This window comes from Balaenoptera physalus (assembly GCF_965194825.1).
Source record: "Balaenoptera physalus genome assembly, chromosome: 20".
Taxonomy (NCBI): Eukaryota; Metazoa; Chordata; class Mammalia; order Artiodactyla; family Balaenopteridae; genus Balaenoptera; species Balaenoptera physalus.
In genome coordinates this window covers 9639174-9659230 of record NC_138901.1, presented here as the reverse complement: position 1 = coordinate 9659230, position 20057 = coordinate 9639174, and the positions used below count along the sequence as shown (strand labels likewise).

The following is a 20057-nucleotide window of genomic DNA, read 5'->3' as shown; positions in this document are numbered from 1 at the left end:
CAGGAAATCCTGTACTCTATCTGCAACGCCACCCAGGCAGGACCTCACCTCTGAATTACCTAAGCAGATGGAGACCTGGAATTTAAATCCAGGCTGCGCTCTGAGGCACTCTTTGGCCTCCTCCAAGTATTTTCTGGAGAACATGACACAAATTTGGCTGTTTGAGATGTAATCAATATTTAAGGGGGCTTTACCACACACGTGGCATGAGGAGGGAACATGTCCATTCTGACCATGCCCACGAGACATTAGACGATGAGGACAGAGTCTGCTCCCCAGGAAGGCGGCCCCGCCCCAAGCTGGTCCCTACGAGCAGCCTGACCAGGGCCTCTGGTTGTTCCGGGCAGCGCCACTTCTGTGTGTTTGCCGTGAACTTCCCGGGCCAGGAGGCTCTCGTGAGCATCTACAGCACCATCCTGGCCCAGCACCTGGCCTATCGATCGGTCCCCATGGCAGTCCAGAAGATGAGCAGCCATCTGGTGGCCTCCGCCCTGGGTAAGCTGACCTGCCTCGCCCCCTCTCCTGTCAGTGAGACCCGCTGCTTTATGGGGCTGACGGAGGCTTCACACTTTCCCCTGGTAAATATTTTGTTTATACTTCCAAGTCAATATTTTTTTTAACGATGCTGTTGAGGTATTGTGAAGTCCAGTTGCTTGAGGGGGAGGCAGAGGATAGGAAATTCAGTATACAGAAGCAATTTACATATCAGTAGAGTAGCGAACTTCCTCCCTCTTCGGCTCTGCAGATTTCTTACTTAAATTGTCAGCATCTCACAGTCCATTTGCTTTAGAAACTACAGCTTAAGCTTTGCGCTTCCTGAGTCCATTAAGAGTGTACAAGAATCGATGTGTCTTTTTCCTGTAACAGCCCTGCACCAGAAAGTGACATCAACGTTTCTTCCCACAGCCATTAAGTTTCATTATGTCTTCAACCTCAGGGACCTCTCCAATATTTTCCAGGTACTGCTTTTAGCGCTATTGTCATGTCACCTTATGGCCAAGGCCTGACCCACAGATGCTCTCCTCCTCTGCTACTCTCAGGAGAGAAAGCAAAGTGATCTATGGACTGATGACAGTGATGATGTTGATGATGATGGTGACCATGGTGATAGTGATAATGATGGTGATGATGGTGACCATGGTGATGATAATGGTGATAGTGATGATGGTGATAATGATGGTAATGATGATAGTGGTAGTGATGGTGATGATGGTGGTCGTAATGATGGTGATGATGGTGGGGATGTTGATAACAATGGTGATGATGATGGTGATGGTGGTGGTGATCGTTGTAGTCCTGATGGTGATGATGGTGGTGATGATGTTTCCTCTTATGTATTGACTGAGCTAGCCGATGGGTTTGGCCACTTACATCCCCATTTTCTCCTCCAAACAAGATGTAACGCTCGTATATCCCCATTTTACAGATGGGAAGTCTAAGGCTCCCCCCACTTTAAGTGTCAGCTCAAATGTCGTGCCCTCAGGAGGCCCCTCCTCATCCCCACACACTCTGTCTCACGGTCCCTGTTTATGTCATTCATAGCACACATCACAATATGTAATTACCTTGCGATTTTGTCTGGTTACATCTCCCCACTAGAAGGCAAACTCCATGAAGGCAGGGTCAGTCCCATCATCACTGTGTTCCCAGAGCCCATAACAGGGGCCTGGAAAAAAAGCACCTGTTGAACTTGCCAGGTCACTTGGTTAGTAAACGGCCAAGCCAGGACTGGCACAGCCCAAGCTCGCCGGCCGCTCCGTGGCCTCCCGTAGTCGGGCTTCTGCCTGATCAGCCCCTTTGTCCCTTTCTCCACCGCCCACCCCCTTAGAGGGGGCAGCCCTTAACCCTGTCTCGTGAGGAGAATCCCCCCACGTCTCTCAGGCCACAGACACACCCTCCAGCCTCCAGGATTTGCGTGGCCTTGGCAGTCCGTGGCTTCCTGGACCTCAAATGGACACTGTACCACAGCCTAAAGGGTCATCCCCTGGGGAAGCGGCCACTTTCTCGTTTAATCCACATGCGGTGCTCGGCTTGCCTCCCGGACACAGCTCAGGATGCCGACCGTCCCGCATCTGGGGCAGGGGCTCCTGTTCTCCACCACAGAGATCCTGAAAATCCCACTAGACCTCGTCCGCCTCTGGCTGCACGAAGCCGAACGTGTGTACGGCGACAAGATGGTGGACGAGAAGGACCAGGAGACACTGCGCAGGGTCACCGTCGCTTCCACCAAGAAGTTCTTCGACGTACGTCAGGCCACCGTGTCCCCCTGCCAAGCCCAGGAAGGCTCCGAGGGGCAGAGTGTCGGGGCCCCGTGACAATCCCCGCCCCCCTGCAAGGGCCCTGGGGTGGGGATGGGAAGGACCACGTTGGGTCCCACGAGATGACTCTGCCACATGGCTGTGGCCCGAGCGAGGAGGAGTGGGGCCCTCGACAGGTCAGGATGTGAAGACCTCCCTCTAGCCGCTGGGCACAGACAGCTCTGCTGGGGTCGACGTGCTCTGCTGGTGTGTCCGGGGTTTTCGTGGTAGAATCATTTTTCTGGACTCTCAGTTCATTCCCGATGTGGCAGGGACCAGGGGATTTTGCCCAGTGGTTTGCAGGGCCCCTGGTAGCAGCAGTGTGGGCCCCTGCAGACGTGGCTTGAGATCCTGAGGCCGCCGGGCAAGGTGCTGGGGCTGCTGTTGGTGATCTGTGTGCCCGAGGCAGCGACAACAGAAGCATCTCGTCTCTGACGTCTAGGATCTTGGTGAAGAGCTCTTATTCGCTAAACCCAATATCTACTGCCACTTTGCTCACGGGATCGGCGATCCCAAATACCTGCCGGTGACTGACGTGGCTCCCCTGAACAAGCTCCTGGTGGAAGTCCTGGACAGTTACAACGAGGTCAACGCGGTCATGAACCTGGTGAGCGGGGCTCAAGCAGGCAGCAGGGGGGTGGGGAAGGACGAGGGAGGCGTGTCTGCGCGGTGAGACGCCCGGGGTCTCTCTGGTCTGGTCTCTTCAGGTGCTGTTTGAGGACGCGGTGGCCCACATCTGCAGGATCAACCGCATCCTGGAGTCCCCACGGGGCAACGCCCTGCTGGTAGGGGTGGGCGGCAGCGGCAAGCAGAGCCTCTCCCGCCTGGCCGCGTACATCAGCGCGCTGGACGTGTTCCAGATCACCCTCAAGAAGGGCTACGGGATCCCAGACCTCAAGGTGAGATGTCGCCTCTCAATAAGCCGCCCTTCGGGAGGGGGAGCGGAGAAGAGTCTCCCCACTCCCGTTCCGAAAACAAAGCATCCAGCGCAGAGAACGTGAAGGTCACCAGCAGGGTGTTTATCTTAGACGGTAAAGGCCAGGGACACATTCGGCCGGTGCCCACGGCCATGTGACGAAGGTAGAAGGAAGTGTGGGTTTCTGGTAGATCAGAGCCAGTAGAGAGTCACCTCAGATAACAGCGGCAAAGAGATTTGGTTCTCGTCTCTGGTCATCAAATCGTGCCGCATCTTTCCCAGTTTTCCAGATTAAATAATTCAGAACCGGTACTCACTAGCTGTCTGACTACCTGCTCAGGGTTCTGGGAGGCTGCTTTTTTGAATTAATCAAATAAATATGAGCTTGACTCAGGTCTCCCATCCCCAAGACGTGCCGCCGAGGCTTTTTATTGATTCCTTTTTCCCGAAAATTGGCTCTCTCGGGGACCTGCGTGCTAGTCATACACGATTAGTCTACAGCGTACCATTGTTGTGTCTAAGATTAGAGCTGAAATTGACTGGACCACGTCACACGGCTCATCTCTCTTTGCCTTGGTGTCGAGGATGCTTCTGTGGGCCAGGACAATGCCAGACCCAGGGGACCCTCCCCTCCGCTCACGGCTCCGAGGCAGTTGCTGGCCAGGTTGCCTTAGGGGGATGGTCTGGACCCCTGCCAGAGCCTGGCACCCTGGGACCTCAGCAGGAGGGGGTGGTCTGTGGGCAGAGATCCCAGGAAGGACGATGGGGACGGTGGGCTAGGTCTCAGCCCTGCTCTCCCGACAATGCCAAGCAGGCTGTGCCAGGGACAGGAGCCCCCAGGTAACGTCCAGCTTCCCATCACCCCCAGCGCGTTCTACTCTTCCTATCAAAGGACTAGCCAGCTGGCTGTATTTTTAAAATGCCAGCCTTAAGGGAGAGGCCTCCCTAATGTAGGTTCTGCCAGGCACCGCCTCCTGAACTGACCCGGCGCGTCATGGGTCTTAGCGGTGCTCAGCTAAGCCGAGCGAGTGGGTTCGCACCGACTCCCCGAGTGCGTTCAGGGTGGTTAGAACCCTCGCATCTGAAGCTGTATAGCTGTGCTGAGTTGTCTCCACTGAAAAAGTTTCTAGTCTATTAGCCTAATTGTATTGCTTTATTTTCTTTTTTTAAAGCTTCTTTCTTTCTTTCTTTCTTTCTTTCTGGCTGTGTTGGGTCTTCGTTTCTGTGCGAGGGCTTTCTCTAGTTGCGGCGAGCGGGGGCCACTCTTCATCACGGTGCGCGGCGGGCCTCTCACTGTCGCGGCCTCTCTTGTTGCGGAGCACAAGCTCCAGACGCGCAGGCTCAGTAGTTGTGGCTCACGGGCCTAGTTGCTCCGCGGCATGTGGGATCTTCCCAGACCAGGGCTCAAACCCGTGTCGCCTGAATTGGCAGGCAGATTCTCAACCACTGCGCCACCAGGGAAGCCCTTGCTTTATTTTCTTGATTGCATCATACTATTTGCCCTGTCCTTGTGAGGATTTTGTTGGCCTCACTTTGGGGCCAACTGTGGCAGCTGTTGTTTTATCCCCGGCATTAGCTGCAGCAACTCTGTGATCTGTTTCATCACAATTCATTGCTCCTACGCCCGTGACGAGCTGGGTTTGTACTCCTCATTTGTTATCATTTATTAAGTATTTATTATTATATTTGTTATTTATTAAGTAGCTTCTGTGGATTCGGAAGTAAGGACAGCTATAGACAGGGCTATAGGATCTTGCATCGGACCTTGCGTCATATTAGGGGAAGCAGACTCCTGAACAGTTATAAGATGTATTATTATTGTTCTAATGATAGTGTCACAGTAAGAAGTTAACGATGTATATGTTATTAGCGTAACAGATGCGTTCATGATGACGTAACATTATAAAGTCGTACCATAAGCCACGGGCACCCACTGGAGTTTGGAGACGCAGCGGGAAAAGGGTCAGGATCCAAACCCAAGGGCCATCGTGTGCCTCATGGAAAATCCTGGACTTGGTCCCAAGAAAACAAGATACTGTCAAGGTCATTTGCGCGGAGGAGGGGCAGGATCTGGTGGTGTTCTGGGACAGAGTGGGGGATGGCTTGAAGACAGCAGAGATCGCTCAGGGGTGACGGCGAGGGGGGCACCACGGAGCCCCGGTGACCCCACGAAGGCTGGAACCAGGCAGTGCAACAAGAAGGGAGGAGGGAGAGACTGAGCGAGACCCTCGTCATGGGCGAACGTGAGGAGTGGGGGCTTAGCTGGACTCCCACCTGCTGGGTCCCCAGGCCCCACCCCCCGCGCAGTCCCCAGGCCAGGCAGTGGCATGCTTTTGACCTTTGTGAGCCCTCTCCCCGAGGCCCGAGTAGTAGCCCAGAGAGCTGGGCTGGACCCTCTGGAGAAACGCTTTAAGCTGAGTGAGGGGCCAGGCCCATGTCTCAGCAGCTCCGGCGGTCCCCTTGACCTTCAGCAAATGCTGAGCCGGGAGGGGCGGGCGGGGCGAGCGCTTGCCTTCCTGCAGCCGGCAAGGCAGAATGAGGAGAGCGCCCGGCCACACCTCTTCGACCCTCTTCCCTGAGACTCACCCCCAAACCTGGGCTCCGTGTTCCTTCCTCTCTGCCGGCAATGACGATGGCTGCAAGGGGCCCCGGAAGTGTGTCCCGGCCAGAGGGGAGCGGGCACCCCGCTCTGTTACCACCAGTCCCTAGATGCACCCAGACGCAGGTGTCCGGACCTGCTCCCTCCTCCTCGATGGTGAGTGAGGAGGGGACCCCCGGAGCTGAGCTTGTGGGGCTGACCGTGACGTTGGCAGCTGGAGCAATTACTGACACGATGTCTCCCTCAAGCAGACAGGAAATGAGGACACAGGGGGACTGGGCTGGGGGCGAGGGCAGCCAAGACTCCAGTGCCAGGAGAAACCAAGATAATGTGCGGCCACGCGTGTGTGGGCGTTGGAGGAATTGAGGGGACGCCTGGCAGGAGATGGCCAAGTTGCGCTGGGACCTGTGGGGCTGGGAAGTGCAGGAGAGGGCGGGAGGTGGAGATCTCGGCCCCTCAGCCTGAGAGCGTGGGGGTGGAGGAGTCCCTGCCAGAGAGCTGGAGAGGCTGAGGAGGACAGGATCCCGGGGCAAGCAGCGGTCAGCAGGGACGGAGCAAGCGCCACGGCAGGAAGGCCAGGGAGGGCCGAGCTTCACGACAGTCAAGGTCGCAGAGGCTCCAGGCAGGACAGTGGGCTGCGGCCGAGGAGAGGCCCTGAGGTCTTGGCCGGAGCAGGTTCCCCTGGGGGCCCCAGGAGAGAGCCCGGCAGCAGGAGCCAAAGAGAAAGGGCGGCAACCAGGAGGCGCAGCAAATCCCGATTATCCAGGAGAGGAGCGAGCGGGATGGGGAAGGAGCGGTGCTGCAGGCCCAGAGCCACCACGCCGGCCCTCGGCCTTTAGGGACCATCGGTCTTTCCAGAATGTTCCGCTCTGACATGGGTCCCTGCAGCAACTAGCTTCCCTCGCTCCAAGCAGATCCCTTGCCTCAGCCAGTCGAACCGGATTCAAAAGCTGAACTTGGTGGAACTTCGCGGCCCTTCCCAAATTCAGTCATTCCCAAACCACAGGAGGGAGGAACACTCAGGGGTCAGTGTGACAGCGGTGCAGGTTGAGCCCGCACCAGCCGGGAGCTGCCCTCTGTCGTGCAGCCGCCACACTCGCCTCCCCCAGGACGACCGCCGGGCTCACGCGCGCAATGAAGCGCCCGCGTTTAGATACGTACGGCTGATTCCGGCGTTGTCGGCCCCCAGCCCACATCCATGATGGGCTGTAAAATGAGAAGAGTGATATGTCTCAACACCAAGGCCCCGCCGCCTCTCCAAGCAGGACCTGCCTTGGAGGCCATGCCCGAAGGCGCGACCAGGGCTCGGATCCCACCTGAGGCCTCCGCTCTCCCAGGCTCAGGGCTTCCCTTTGATTTGTTTTTTAAGCTTGTCCAAAAAACCTGGAATTTGGAGCTTGCCTTTTGACCCCAGTTATACCCCTGTCAACTCCAGCTGAGGGACCTTGGTGATGTTTCTCTCTGAACAGATGTCAGGGAGGTGTGCTGCTTCCAAAGGGCAGAAGAGAGCTACTCGGGATGCCTACAATGGACATTTTAAAGCCTTTAAAATAATTACAGAGGCTCTCAGGTCTTATTTAAAAATTAGACGGTAAAGAAAAGCAAATCACCAAACCCCTGAAAATTTGCATTCATACCTGGATGACACTGACAGACATTTTAATATATATTTACAAGTTATACATGTAAATTGGCATACTTTTCAAACATAGCAAGCTATTCATACTGCTCTGTAACATGCTTTTTTTTTTTTTTTTTTTTACTATTCTCCTTCATTTATTCATCCAAAATTACCATGCAATTGTTTTGTCAAGTTATTTCTTTAAAACCTACTAGTAATGTGATAGGAGTTACGATAAGCAGAGGGTATACTTCGAGGCTTATTCATTCTTTCCAGCCTCCCCGTCCCAGCCTGTGGTGTATTTATTCGGGACCTCTTCCAGGGTCTTCATTTAAGCTTTTTATTCCTTTTTTTTGTGGTAAAGCATACACAACACAAAATTTACCATTTTAACCACATCATTCAGGGGCATTAATACGTTCACATAGTTGTGCCACCATCCCCACCGTCCATCTCCAGAACTTTCTCATCTTCCCAAACAGAAACTCTGTCCCCATGAAACACTAACTCCCCCTCCCCACTCCCCACAGTCCCTGGCACCCACCGTTCTACTTTCTGTCTCCATGAATCCGACTCTGCCAGGGACCTCGTATGAATGGAATCCTACTCATATGAGGACAAATCCTATTTGTCCTTTTGTGACTGGCTGATTTCACCCAGCATAATGTCTTCTAGGTTCCTCTGTGTTGTAGCATGGTCAGAATTTCCTTCCTTCTTAAGGCAGAATAATATCCCACTGTGTGAACGGACCCCATTGTGTTTGTCCATTCACCCGTCGAGGGACGCCCAGAGTGCTTCCACTTTGGACCTGTGGCGAGTAGAGCCGCCACAAGCCTGGGTGTCCTCCACTGAAGGCCCTGGGTCTCCATCTACAGACCCTGCCCATTTCTTACGGAGCTGATCTCCGGGTGCCCCCGTCTGGGTGGTGGTGGAAGATGCTTCTATGCGAGCATCTTCTTGGCAAGACCTCTGAGGGTGTCCTCCTCGGGTCCAGCTCGACCTCGGCGCCCAGTACATCAAGTCGGCCGTGAAGAATGTTCCCTCGGTGTTCCTAATGACGGACTCCCAGGTGGCCGAGGAGCAGTTTCTGGTGCTGATCAATGACCTGCTGGCTTCGGGGGAGATCCCGGGTCTGTTTATGGACGACGAGGTGGAGAACATCATCTCCTCCGTGCGGCCGCAAGTGAAGTCCCTGGGCCTGACGGACACCCGGGAGGCGTGCTGGAAATTCTTCATTGAGAAAGTGCGCAGGCACCTGAAGGTAGGGGGTCCTGGGCTTGGTGGGGGGGCGGTCCCAGGGACCTTCTAAGGACTGGTTCTTCACTCGGGGAGGAGTCAGGGGCTGTTCCCGCACAGGAAATGGAAAACTGTTAGGAGAGTATGGTGGGCTGCCTGATGGAGGTGGGCTGTTAGAAGTGCCTTGTGGCCAAAAGAAGTGATTTCTATATGCATATCCCCCCCCACCGCCATAGAGCACTTTTAAATAGATTAGTTCACCTTGACCTTCAACATTCCCCCTTGGGGAAGCTAGCTGAGCTACCCAAGTTAGACCGAGAGCACTTTGGGTCCCTCCTCGTCCGTGACCAGTAGGACAGCTGCCCCTGGCCAGGTGGCCCTGCTCTCGTTCCTCCCTCTCCCCAAGGACCAGACCTGCTAAAGGACCATAGCCCTCCCTGTTCTGGGACCTCACCTGCCCAGTGTGGATGTCCACGCCCCACTCCCTCCTGCACCCAGCCCTCCTTCCCCCTTTGTGGGGCCACCTCAGGAGGGCTCGGGGCTCCCCTGCACCCTCACCTCGTGATGCGATGGCCACACTGCCAGCCCGGACCTGGGAATGTTCTCCCCACCCCCGCACTTGGAGATGGACACCATGCAGAGAGCTTTTCCTTCTAAAGGGGCTTTCTGCAAAAGCAGCGCGATTCGGCCCCAGCACCGCCGTCCCCCAACCAGCAGCAACTGTGTCCACTTCTAGGTAATCCTGTGTTTCTCCCCCGTGGGCTCCGTCCTGCGTGTACGAGCAAGAAAATTCCCTGCCGTGGTCAACTGCACAGCCATCGACTGGTTCCATGAGTGGCCAGAGGACGCCCTGGTGTCCGTCAGCGCTCGCTTCCTTGAGGACACCGAGGGGATTCAGGTGAGTCACGGGGCACAGAGCCGGGAGGGAGGGGTCCCCGTCGGGCCGGGAGTGGGGTGAGGCAGCTGAGGCACTCGCCTTGGGTGCAAAACTTAAGGGGGCACCAAAAACTTAATCAAGATCAGTGATGTTTTAATGCAGTATTTTAAAAAACCAACATTAATGCTGAAATGCTCAAAAATATCAAAATTATAAACAAAGACAGGCTGCTGTTTATTGGTTTTGTGGCCCCGAGTTACTGTGCCAGGGGAACGGTCGTTTCAATCAGTGGGGGGTTCCGGGCCTCATATGGCCGTGGGCCCACAGGGCTGGTTCTGGGGGATCCCACGTGCGAACGGATTGAGCAGCTCGGGCTTTGAACATAGTCCCAGATTGGAGCCGACTGCAGAGCCCATATTTACTTTGATAAGTGTATACAGGCGCACACTTCTTCCTCTTGCCTTGGGCTCCAACATGGCTCTGCCCCCAGGGCTCTGCCCAGGGCTGCTGCCTCACCTTTGACCTGCCTTTTATAGGGCATGACAAGTTAGACCGGGATGATATAAGCCTTCTTTTCTTTTTTTTTTTTTTCTTTTTTTTTTTCCTTTTCCTTTACAGTGTCTTTTTAATTTTTTTTTAAAGGCTCTTTTTTTTAACATTTTATTCATTTATTTATTTTATTTTTTGGCTGCGCCGTGTGTTAGTTGCGGCACGCAGGATCTTCTTTGTGGCGCACGGGCTTCTCTCCAGTTGTGGTGCACGGGCTTCTCTCTAGTTGTGGCATGCGGGTTTTCTCTCTCTAGTTGTGGCCCACGGGTTCCAGAGCACATGGGCTCTGTAGTTTGCGGCACACAGGTTCGCTAGTTGAGGCGCACGAGCTCAGTAGTTGCATGTGGGCTTAGTTGCCCCGTGGCATGTGGGATCCTAGTTTCCTGACCGGGGATCGTAACCCACGTCCCCTGCATTGGAAGGCGGATTCTTTACCACTGGACCATCAGGGAAGTCACTACAGTGTCTTTCTTTTATTGAAAGACAGTGCCCGCATTCATCGTTTGTGCTCATTGCCGGCCTAGAGATGGGTATTAACCTGTGACCCAGCTGATGCAAGTGACACACAGGCCTAGAATAAATCCCACGTGGTTATCGTGTCTGATTTATTTTGAACACATATTCAGTTATTAAGTGGAATAAAATAAGCCTGAAATTAACGTCTTCCCTAGCTTTTAAAGATGGGTAAACCCCCCAGCTTATCACTGTTAGAGCGTTCAGTTGCAGGCCGAGCCTTTCCCAGAAATGCCACCGTCACGTGTCCTCCACACCCCGAGTGCCTGTAGAGGCGGGGGCCTCCTGGGACCGGCGAATGGCCCCACCACTGGCACCAGCAAGGGCTGCAGAGTAGATGCCGAAGAAGCGTGTGTCGGATGAACACATTCCCAAATTAACCTGAATTACACTTAATATCCCTTGAACAATTCCTGGGGCAAAGCTCCCAGTGCCTGTCTTCGGGCAGGTGGGGCAGGCCCAGGTGGTGGGGCCGTGACCCTGGCGTGGACGTGGGCCAGAGGGGGCTGGGAAAGGAGTTACTAAAACCCCAGGGTCTGGAACAGGAAATGTCCGATAAATGCTTGCAGAAATTACCTGGTTATTCAAGCATGTTGAATATGCAAGTGTGTGAGTCAGAGAGAGAACAGTAATAACCTTGGCTGTGACCGGGCCCCTTGGTGGTGCAATGCCACCGTCGCCCATGAGAGCCCTGCAGGCCTTGTTGTCTTGAGCCTCGTTTGACAGCTGAACCGCCAAGGTTGAGAAAGGGGGTACCACTCATCCAGGGTCCTCAGCGAGGAAGGGAACCCACCTTGTGGTCCACTGTGGCCAGCAGCCTCCTCTTCCACCAGGGCACCGGGGAATGAATGGTTCTGTCTTGTCTTTGTAGCCGGAAGTTAAGGCCTCCATCAGCCTCTTCATGTCCTACGTGCACACAACTGTCAACGAGATGTCCAAGGTGTACCTCGCCACCGAGAGGCGCTACAACTACACCACGCCCAAAACCTTCCTGGAGCAGATCAAACTGTACCAGAACCTACTGGCCAAGAAGAGGATGGAGCTGGCTGCCAAAATCGAGAGGCTGGAGAACGGGCTGATGAAGCTGCAGAGCACAGCCTCTCAGGTAGGAGAGCTGGGGCCTCGGGATGTGCTTCCGGAACCTTCCCCCAGGCATGTGACACAAAGTAAGGGGACCGGGACCCCTGCCTCAGAGAAACTTCCACTGGCAAACCAGAGCAAGTATACGGGTTTTAACCTAGACGGTGGATCCCAAACGCCTTCCGGATGCTGATGTTACGTCGGGTGCTTCCCAGGGGTCCCGCGTCTGGTGGGGTTTGCTCATCCAGTCAAGTGCAGCCCGTGGAGGTGGGTCCATCCTGGAGCCCCGTTCACACTGCGGTGCCCAGATGGAAGAGCATCTGCCGTACTTTCACGCCGTGTTAATTTTTAAGTTTTCTGCCTGGTTTTAAATGTCCTCCGTGGTGTAGCCCCGGCTCCCTCTTTATTGCCCACTGTTGGCATCTCCGCAGGAGCCTGGTAAACAGCTGCCGCAGGCCTTGGAGCTGCAAAAGCACAGGTGGAGGGTGGCCCCTGACACGGGCTGCTGCACGGAGCCAAGGCCACCCCATGGGGGCGGAGAGGGGACACGGTGGTGGGGCTGTCCATTCCTCGGACAGAGCTTGCCGGAGCCAACAAGCAGTCTGCTCCGTCCCTGGATAGGAACAAGGGAGAAGCCCGGCTCAGCAGGCATTTCTCTTTCCCCAAACGTACCTTCTGGGATTGGTCCTGGGACACAGGAAATGCACCCAGGAGAGGGCAGTTACAGCAACGGAATGGCCTCCTTGCGCTAGAAATCATCCAGATGGGGAAGGGTGTCTCAGCCCATCACTTACCACTTCCCAGAACTCCCTCCGCCTGGCTGCCTAGGGCCTCACCCGAGTGCCCGAGGGAGCTTTTTATCCCCGGCTCCAGACTCTCACGGCCCCATCGGCCTCCCCAGAACTCCTCAGCACCCTGCCTCTGCTGACATTGTTTTTATCCGGCCACCTTGATTGCCACCTCCTTGAACAACAGGAATGGGTCTTATACTTGTGACCCTGTGTATACAGTCGGTGCTCAGTAAATACTTACCTTGGAGAAGTTGAAAAAGCACTTGGAAATGCGTCACAGGGAGTGGTGAGCAACCGGCAGGCCTGCTGTTCTGCTCGGCCCCGCGGCTCCCATGGCCACCAGCCCGGCCGAGTAGGGGGCAGCGTGCGGTGGCCGGGGCCCCAGCCTGCCTGTCTCCCTTACCTCCTCCTCTAGGTGGATGATTTAAAAGCCAAGCTGGCGATTCAGGAGGCTGAGCTCAAGCAGAAAAACGAGAATGCGGACAAGCTGATCCACGTGGTGGGTGTGGAAACAGAGAAAGTCAGCAAAGAGAAAGCCATTGCCGATGAGGAAGAAATCAAGGTGGAGGTCATCAACAAGGTGGGCAGACGGGCAGTGGCATGCGGCTCTGCTCAGCTGGGCCCTTTCCCCTAGTGGCCAGTCTCTCCTATGGGCCCGGGCAAACCAGCAGGAACCCCCCAGGGAGGGCATCTCTCCCAAGCGCAGGGCCCCCAGCTCAGCAGAGGGCTGCCCTCCCAGGCCCCAGCAGTGGCATCTCCTGAGCTGGTGACAAATGCGGGTTCCCAGGCCCCAGCTCTGCTGAATCAGGTCTGCATCTTAGTGAGATGCCGGTGGCCTGCGAGCACGTTAATGCTTGAGAAGCCGTCCTCGGAGCCCTGGTCCTCAGACTTGCTGCACCGGGAGCCCCGAGATGTTCCAGTGCCACTGGCCCTGGCGGGCTCCACGCTGAAGGTTCATGTGCTTGGGTTGATTTCTCATCGCCTTTTCCTGCATGCCTTTTTTGTCATTAGTCATGCATCTGTGTGAGTGTCTAAATTAAGAGTCCCAGTAATTGTCTGCTGTCTCTTGAGAAGGGAGGACAGCAGCAAGTCATTTCTTTGCCTGAGACAGCCTCCTTCCAAGGCCAACAGGAGGGGGACCTGAGCCCTTCCCTTCCCACCAGTGCTGGAGTGGGGAGGGTCCCGGGCCAGGTGGGGCAGCCGGGAGCTCTGCTCCATCCCTCATTGTAACCTGCGTGACCACGGCCCTGTTAGGGTGGTTGGTAATGTGCCCGAGGTCTCAACATTAGCAAGTGACATAGTCAGGATCCAAGCCAGGACCCACACCTGCACCCTGAACTCGGGGACCTGCCGCCTGATACTCACATGCAGCTGTTAACATCTGGGTGCCCACCTCTCTCCAACCCCTGATCCAGAAACGGCCCAATCAGGCATGCTCCAGGGAAGCCTGGAGCTTCCCAGCACCACCGGCCAAGTCAGTGCCTTCCATGCCCTGTTCCCTGAGTCGTGTCCCACACGTCCCTAAAGTAAGGTACGGAATGGGATTCTCCAGGAGGTGTTCTGCAGAGAGACCCTCTTCTTTCTGTCCTCCTTCCTCCTTGCCCGGCAAAAGCTCCCAGCCCCGACTGGCTTCTCCATCTCTGTTGTCACGCAGGTGCTACTCCTGATTGATAGGTACCAAGCTTCTCCTGGTCTCTCTGCCTGGTGCCTGAAGGCTCGGAGGGGTTCTTCCCGACCCAAAGAGCGAATGCATGCATGAATGAATGAATGCGTGCATGCATGAATGAAGATGTTCTCACTTTAAGGGGAGGATGGGCTGTACCTCTGAAATGGTCCATCCTGGAGGGACGACACAGGGGTACCAAGAAATAAGGCCTCAAAGCCAGGGAGTGGCCTGTGTGGCCCCAGGTTTCCCCTCTGGTCCTGGAAGCTGGAGCCAAGAGAAGGAACAGTTCCCCTCCCTGAATCCCAGGTCAGCTGACACCCAGCTCCTTCTAACCTGAGTGTTTCGGGGCAAAGGAGGCAGGGCGGGGAAAGGCGGGCTTCAGACGGTGCCCCAGCAAGCGAGAGCGAAGGGCAACTCCCCTCCTCACCCCTCCTCCTCCCTCCTTGCCCCCTCACACCGCCCAGGGCCCCCCCTTCACACACGCCACCCAGATGGACCCCTGCATCCATCTTTCCCATCTGCCTTCCTTCCAGAATGTTGCTGAGAAACAAAAAGCTTGTGAAACAGACCTGGCCAAGGCAGAGCCGGCCCTACTGGCCGCGCAGGAGGCCCTTGACACTCTGAATAAGGTGAGCGCAGGAGGGGGAAGGAACGGGGATCACGACGCCTGAGAAGAGAGGAGACGCCGTGGGGTCATCAGCGCGGGCCTCCTGGTCCTGCTCGGGGCTAAATCCCCATTCTAGTCTGTCCGTCTGTCTTTGCAGAACAACCTGACAGAGCTGAAGTCCTTCGGGTCCCCCCCAGACGCCGTGGTCAATGTCACGGCCGCCGTGATGATTCTGACTGCACCCGGGGGCAAGATCCCCAAGGACAAGAGCTGGAAAGCTGCGAAAATCATGATGGGCAAAGTGGACACCTTCCTGGACTCCTTGAAAAAGTTTGACAAGGAGCACATCCCCGAGGCCTGCCTGAAAGCATTTAAGTGAGTTGGGGCTCGGCTGCCCCCACGGGGTCAGCTCCGTCCTCATCCTGTTGGGAGCGCGTCACGTCCAGGCGCTGTGTGGTCCCGCCTGCCCCTGGCCCCATACCGCATGGTCCCAAGGGAAGTCTGTGCTTGCTGGGGTGGGCAGGGTCTTGGGCGGCACAGGGTCTTGGGTGGCACAGAGCGAGGTGGGACCCCCAAAGACAGCAGGCAGCAGTCTGGGCGAATCTGCCTGCCCCTGAGCTGCCCAGGCGTCAAGGTGAAGCATGATGCCAAGCTTGCGGGGAGCCTCATCTCCCTCTGTCTCCCCAACCTTGCTCGGGGGGTGGGGGGTGAGCTGGTCCCTTAAATGGGGGGAGGGCAGGGGTGGATTGGTGGGTGGGGTCGGAGGGGGGCTTAGGTGGCCTGCCCACCCCCTTGGTGGTGCTGTGTGCAGAGATCATGCACAGGACCCTCCCTGCTTTTGCTCCAACACCTCAGAAGAGGCAGTTGGGTTTTAGCCTTTTTGTATCTTTTTATTCATAATTTGCCCCAACTGTGCACGCATGTAGTATTTTTAGTTCTTTATAGTTTCTTTGTATTTTGCCGCTTGAGGAGATATTTGTCCAGGTACAAGCACTCCAGCAAAGGGTCCTAGTGGGACTTGGGAAGGGTGTACAGGGGGGACCTCCACGTTTTGCCCCATAAATCCAATGCGCTACCATTGGTGAGCACTGCACTTGTGAACGCTCTTTGCCTGGCCATCCCCTGGCAACCCGATTTCAGGGCCGACCTGACCTGACCCCAACTGAGAAAGGGAGCCCCTCGCATGACCCCAGGTGAGACTCCAACCTCTCTCAGCTCCATCTGTTGAGGAAGAGGGCTGGACGATCGAAAAACATTTGATGACTAAGGAGTAGTTTAAAGTTTAAGAGAAAAGACAAGAAAAACACAGACCCACCTCCAGGGAGCGGCCTGTGTCAACATTTGGCCTATTTCCTTTCAGTCTTTTTTCTAAAGTTTTTTTCCCGTAGTTGAAAGAATACTGTGTATATGCAATTATCTGTTCTGCTTTTTATCTTTTACTTAACATCATGGGAGAAAAAAGACTTTTCCCTATGTTGTCAAAACACTTGATCAGCTTTATTTTTTGCTGCAGATGAACCGTAATTTACTTACTATACCTGCGTTGCTGAGGGTTTAGGCTGTCTCCGTTTCTGCCGTCATAAATAACACCATGATAAATGTCTTCTCCTTGTCACCCAGCAAACTTCTCAACTGCCACCTCCCCATGCTGTCTGGAGTGTGCTTAAAAGACGCAGACCCGTTGTACTATTTGCCTAAATGAAGCGTAAAATATGCCAGAGTGAGGAGGTGATGGGCCGTGTTCCCCACCTAAATTCAAATCACACTTCAGTTATTACTTTGAACTGTCCGTTTAGAATTCTTCCTGCAGACAGCTCAGTCTGCTGTGCTCAATGACGTTGCCATTATTTTAAAAACTCTAGTTAAGATGCTCTAGTTTCTAGAGCATCTTAACTGCATCTACGGGCATTTTTCCTCATCCCTCTTGTACAATAACACCTACAACATCACCCCTTTTTCTTTTTAACATCACCTCTTGTAAGTCTCATCCTTAGAGCCTTAGCCTCACTGGTGATCCCTGAAAACTGAGCACTGAGCTGAGGGGATGCAGAAGTGGCCCATTGTGTGTGCGGGGTGCGGGGGAGCGGGGGTGGCCTCTGGGGCAGCCTGGCTCTGTGTGAATCCCTGCACTGCCCAGTCCAAGCTGTGTCACCTTGGGAGAGACACTCAGCCTCTCTGGGCCTGTTGCCCAGAGTCAGATGGGGTGAGGACACGTGCCAGGGCAGGGGTGGCTCCAGGACCTGACATATGGGCAGCGCTCAGAACAGCACCTGACACGCGGCCCCTGATGTGAGAACTCGGTGAAGAAACCCTGGTTCCAACACTTCCTGTCGGCATTACTCTGGGCAAGTTGCTGACCCCCCGAACCCCAGTCTTCTTGCCTGGGACTGGAGTCGTTGCAGAATGAAAATGAGACCAGCCATATAAAGCAGCAGGAACAGAGAGGATAAAAAAAAAAAACAACACAGGTTTTCTTCCATCATCTAGAATATAGGACTTGAAATCACTACTTCCGTTCCCCGTCAGCCTCCAAATTCTACTCCAGAGGCCAGAATTCCGAGTTTCATTCTTTTCTTCTTCTTTCTGTAATCACTAAGATACAAAAAAAAAAAAAAAGTTAAATGTGCTCGCCATCCTGTTGCTCGTAATGGGCGCCGGAGCCGCGGACTGATGCGGAGCTGGAGGCGGGACGGGGCTGGCGGGAGGTCTGCGTCCTCAGCGCCCGCTGTCCTGCTCCAGGCCCTACCAAGGCAACCCGACGTTCGACCCCGAGTTCATCCGCTCCAAGTCCACGGCCGCCGCGGGCCTGTGCTCCTGGTGCATCAACATCGTCCGCTTCTACGAGGTCTACTGCGACGTGGCCCCCAAGAGGCAGGCCCTGGAGGAGGCCAACGCGGAGCTGGCCGAGGCGCAGGAGAAGCTCTCCCGCATCAAAAACAAGATCGCTGTGAGTGCCGTCTGCAGGCACGGCTGGTCCGCGTCTCCGTTGGAGAGGGGTCGGCACCGCCCCCGCCATGAATGGTGGAGCAGCGCAGGAGCACGCAGGCCGATGTGGGGACCTGATCACCCCCGAGGCTGCCGGCCTCGGCCGTGTTCCCGGCCCTCCCAGGGCTCGGCTGCTCCCACTCCCGGGAGGGGAGCTGGGGACACCCAGCGTTGCCCGATTTCAGGGCCCGTCTGTCTTGTTCCTTCAGGAACTCAACGCCAACCTGAGCAACCTGACGTCAGCATTTGAAAAAGCGACAGCCGAGAAAATCAAGTGTCAGCAGGAGGCTGACGCCACCAATAGTGTGATCTCGCTGGCTAACAGGTGCCTTACTCCCTCCGAGGGACCCCTCCTGCCCTCAGACGCCGCCCCCCGAAAGGGATGGGCCCACAGAATGGCCTTTCGGGGGGGGAGGGGGGCTACGCCCCAGGTGGAGGCAGCAAGGCCCCCAGCCCCCACTTTCTGATACACAAAGTGATAAGATAAACCCCGGGAGGCCCCCAGGCTGCGTGCCTGGCCTCCCGTGGGATGTGGACTCACCTCTACCAAGGTGAAGTGGTCTTTGGTCCCTGGGAAGGAGGGCTGCTCGGAGGATGCTTAAGCCGGACCTCAGGCTAATCGAGCACAAACCTGTCAACACTCTCAGACTCCTGGTGTGCCATTTAGGGTCAGGGACCAGCCCTCGAGCCGGCGGCCTGAGAAGCCTGAGGCACACCCTGGAGTCCCCACTCCACACAGGGCCAGGTGGCCGCCTCCGGACTTCCCGCTGCCCCACGCGCGTGCTCAGTGGCGTCCTGGCAGCAGCACGTGGGTGATGTGGTCAAACAGCGTCGGCGTCCACATGACGTCGGCACCGTGGGGAAGGGAAACTCAGCGTTCCCAACCGCCTCCAGAAAGCATTAGTTTTGCTTCCCTCAAGCGTTTATTCCCCAAAACTTCCCCCAGAGCATGTTTTTTCCTGAACTGCCGAGCAGAGTAAGCATTTGAAACCGGAAGGTCCCTGGCGTGTTACAGGCGGAGGCACGCCTTGCCCGGTCCTCCGGTCCATCCTCTCTCCCACCCAACACACGTGCTTCTCTTTCGCCCACTGACCCCTGTCCCCATCTCAGGCTGGTAGGAGGACTAGCGTCAGAAAACACCCGCTGGGCCGAGTCGGTGGAGAACTTCAAAAGCCAGGGGGTCACGCTGTGTGGGGACGTCCTGCTGATTTCCGCCTTCGTCTCCTACGTGGGCTACTTCACCAAGAAATATCGAAATGAGCTAATGGAGAGGTTTTGGATCCCTTACATACATCAGTTAAAGGTAGGATGTCCTGTCGCATCCATCACTCAGGACCTTTGGGGAGGTCCCCGGCAGGGCAGCCCCAGCCAGGTGGCACCTTCGCTCCTGCGATGCAGGCTCCAGCCACTGAGGATGTAGACGGTGGCCCTGTGAGGCCGATGCCGACATCCCTTCTGGCCGGGTTCCAAGCTGCTCCTCAGGGCGATGCGAATGGCTGTCTTCCCCCACGCAGCCCGGCGGCCCACGTGTTGTTCGGAGAGCCGCTTTCCGCTGAGCGCTGAGTAAGGCCACATCGCCCCCTCGGCAGGTCCCCATCCCGATCACAGAAGGTCTGGATCCCTTGAGCCTGCTGACCGACGATGCAGACGTGGCCACGTGGAACAACCAGGGGCTCCCCAGCGACCGCATGTCCACAGAGAATGCCACCATCCTGTGCAACATGGAGCGCTGGCCCCTCTTCGTGGACGCCCAGCTGCAGGGCATCAAGTGGATCAAAAACAAATATGGCAGCGAGCTGAAGGCCATCCGCCTGGGACAGAAGAGGTGCTGGGCCGTGGCGGGTGGCGTAGGGGCTCCAGAGGTGGCGGCCGGCCGGCCGGGCCACGGTGCTGGGAAGTCCACCTGGGGCCTTTCATACTCGCTAAATGGATGGATGGGTCTTTGAAAACAAACACTGACCCACATGTGGATTCTTTTAGTACTTGGCCCTGGGCAGCAGCGCTGGCAGTAAAGAATTAAGCTCGGGGCTCCTCTCTCCCCCGTTACCTGCGGCTCCCGCTAGGGGACAGCACTGGCCTCGGCTCCTGCCTGCGATGGTCCTGCCTGGTCATTTGCCAGCCGGGAGGCTGCGGGCGGTCATCTTCCCATCTCTCATCGTCATAGATGAGAAGCAATGGCCGTGACACAACTGCACTGGGAGCCTTCCCAGTGTGCTGGGCAGTGAGAGGAGACGCAGCTGTGGAACGTTTGGCTCAATAGCCATGAAGCGGCTCCACGTTCACCTCCCCTCCTGTCAGCCTGGGGGTGATTTATGCAGAA

General features: G+C 55.9%; 2 protein-coding genes across 3 annotated transcripts in view; one reads left to right on the top strand and one right to left on the bottom strand.

Annotated features, from left to right (window-relative positions):
- Positions 1 to 20057, top strand: part of DNAH17 (dynein axonemal heavy chain 17) — a gene marked incomplete at its 3' end in the record, with an annotated part of 115130 nt that overhangs the window by 71081 nt on the left and 23992 nt on the right. The window contains exons 49-63 of the mRNA XM_082443049.1: positions 348 to 495; positions 868 to 959; positions 2082 to 2243; positions 2740 to 2904; positions 3005 to 3196; positions 8428 to 8694; positions 9406 to 9567; positions 11480 to 11713; positions 12895 to 13059; positions 14679 to 14774; positions 14910 to 15127; positions 17492 to 17699; positions 17947 to 18062; positions 18848 to 19040; positions 19327 to 19562. Of these exons, the coding sequence (XP_082299175.1) occupies positions 348 to 495; positions 868 to 959; positions 2082 to 2243; positions 2740 to 2904; positions 3005 to 3196; positions 8428 to 8694; positions 9406 to 9567; positions 11480 to 11713; positions 12895 to 13059; positions 14679 to 14774; positions 14910 to 15127; positions 17492 to 17699; positions 17947 to 18062; positions 18848 to 19040; positions 19327 to 19562 (2654 nt within the window). The remainder of the gene's footprint in view (positions 1 to 347; positions 496 to 867; positions 960 to 2081; positions 2244 to 2739; positions 2905 to 3004; positions 3197 to 8427; positions 8695 to 9405; positions 9568 to 11479; positions 11714 to 12894; positions 13060 to 14678; positions 14775 to 14909; positions 15128 to 17491; positions 17700 to 17946; positions 18063 to 18847; positions 19041 to 19326; positions 19563 to 20057) is intronic.
- PGS1 (phosphatidylglycerophosphate synthase 1) overlaps positions 16017 to 20057 on the bottom strand; it is a 67589-nt gene continuing 63548 nt past the window's right edge. For both annotated transcript variants that reach the window (XR_014257844.1, XM_082442993.1), the window contains one exon: positions 16017 to 17344. The gene's annotated coding sequence lies outside the window, so the exon portion shown is untranslated. The remainder of the gene's footprint in view (positions 17345 to 20057) is intronic.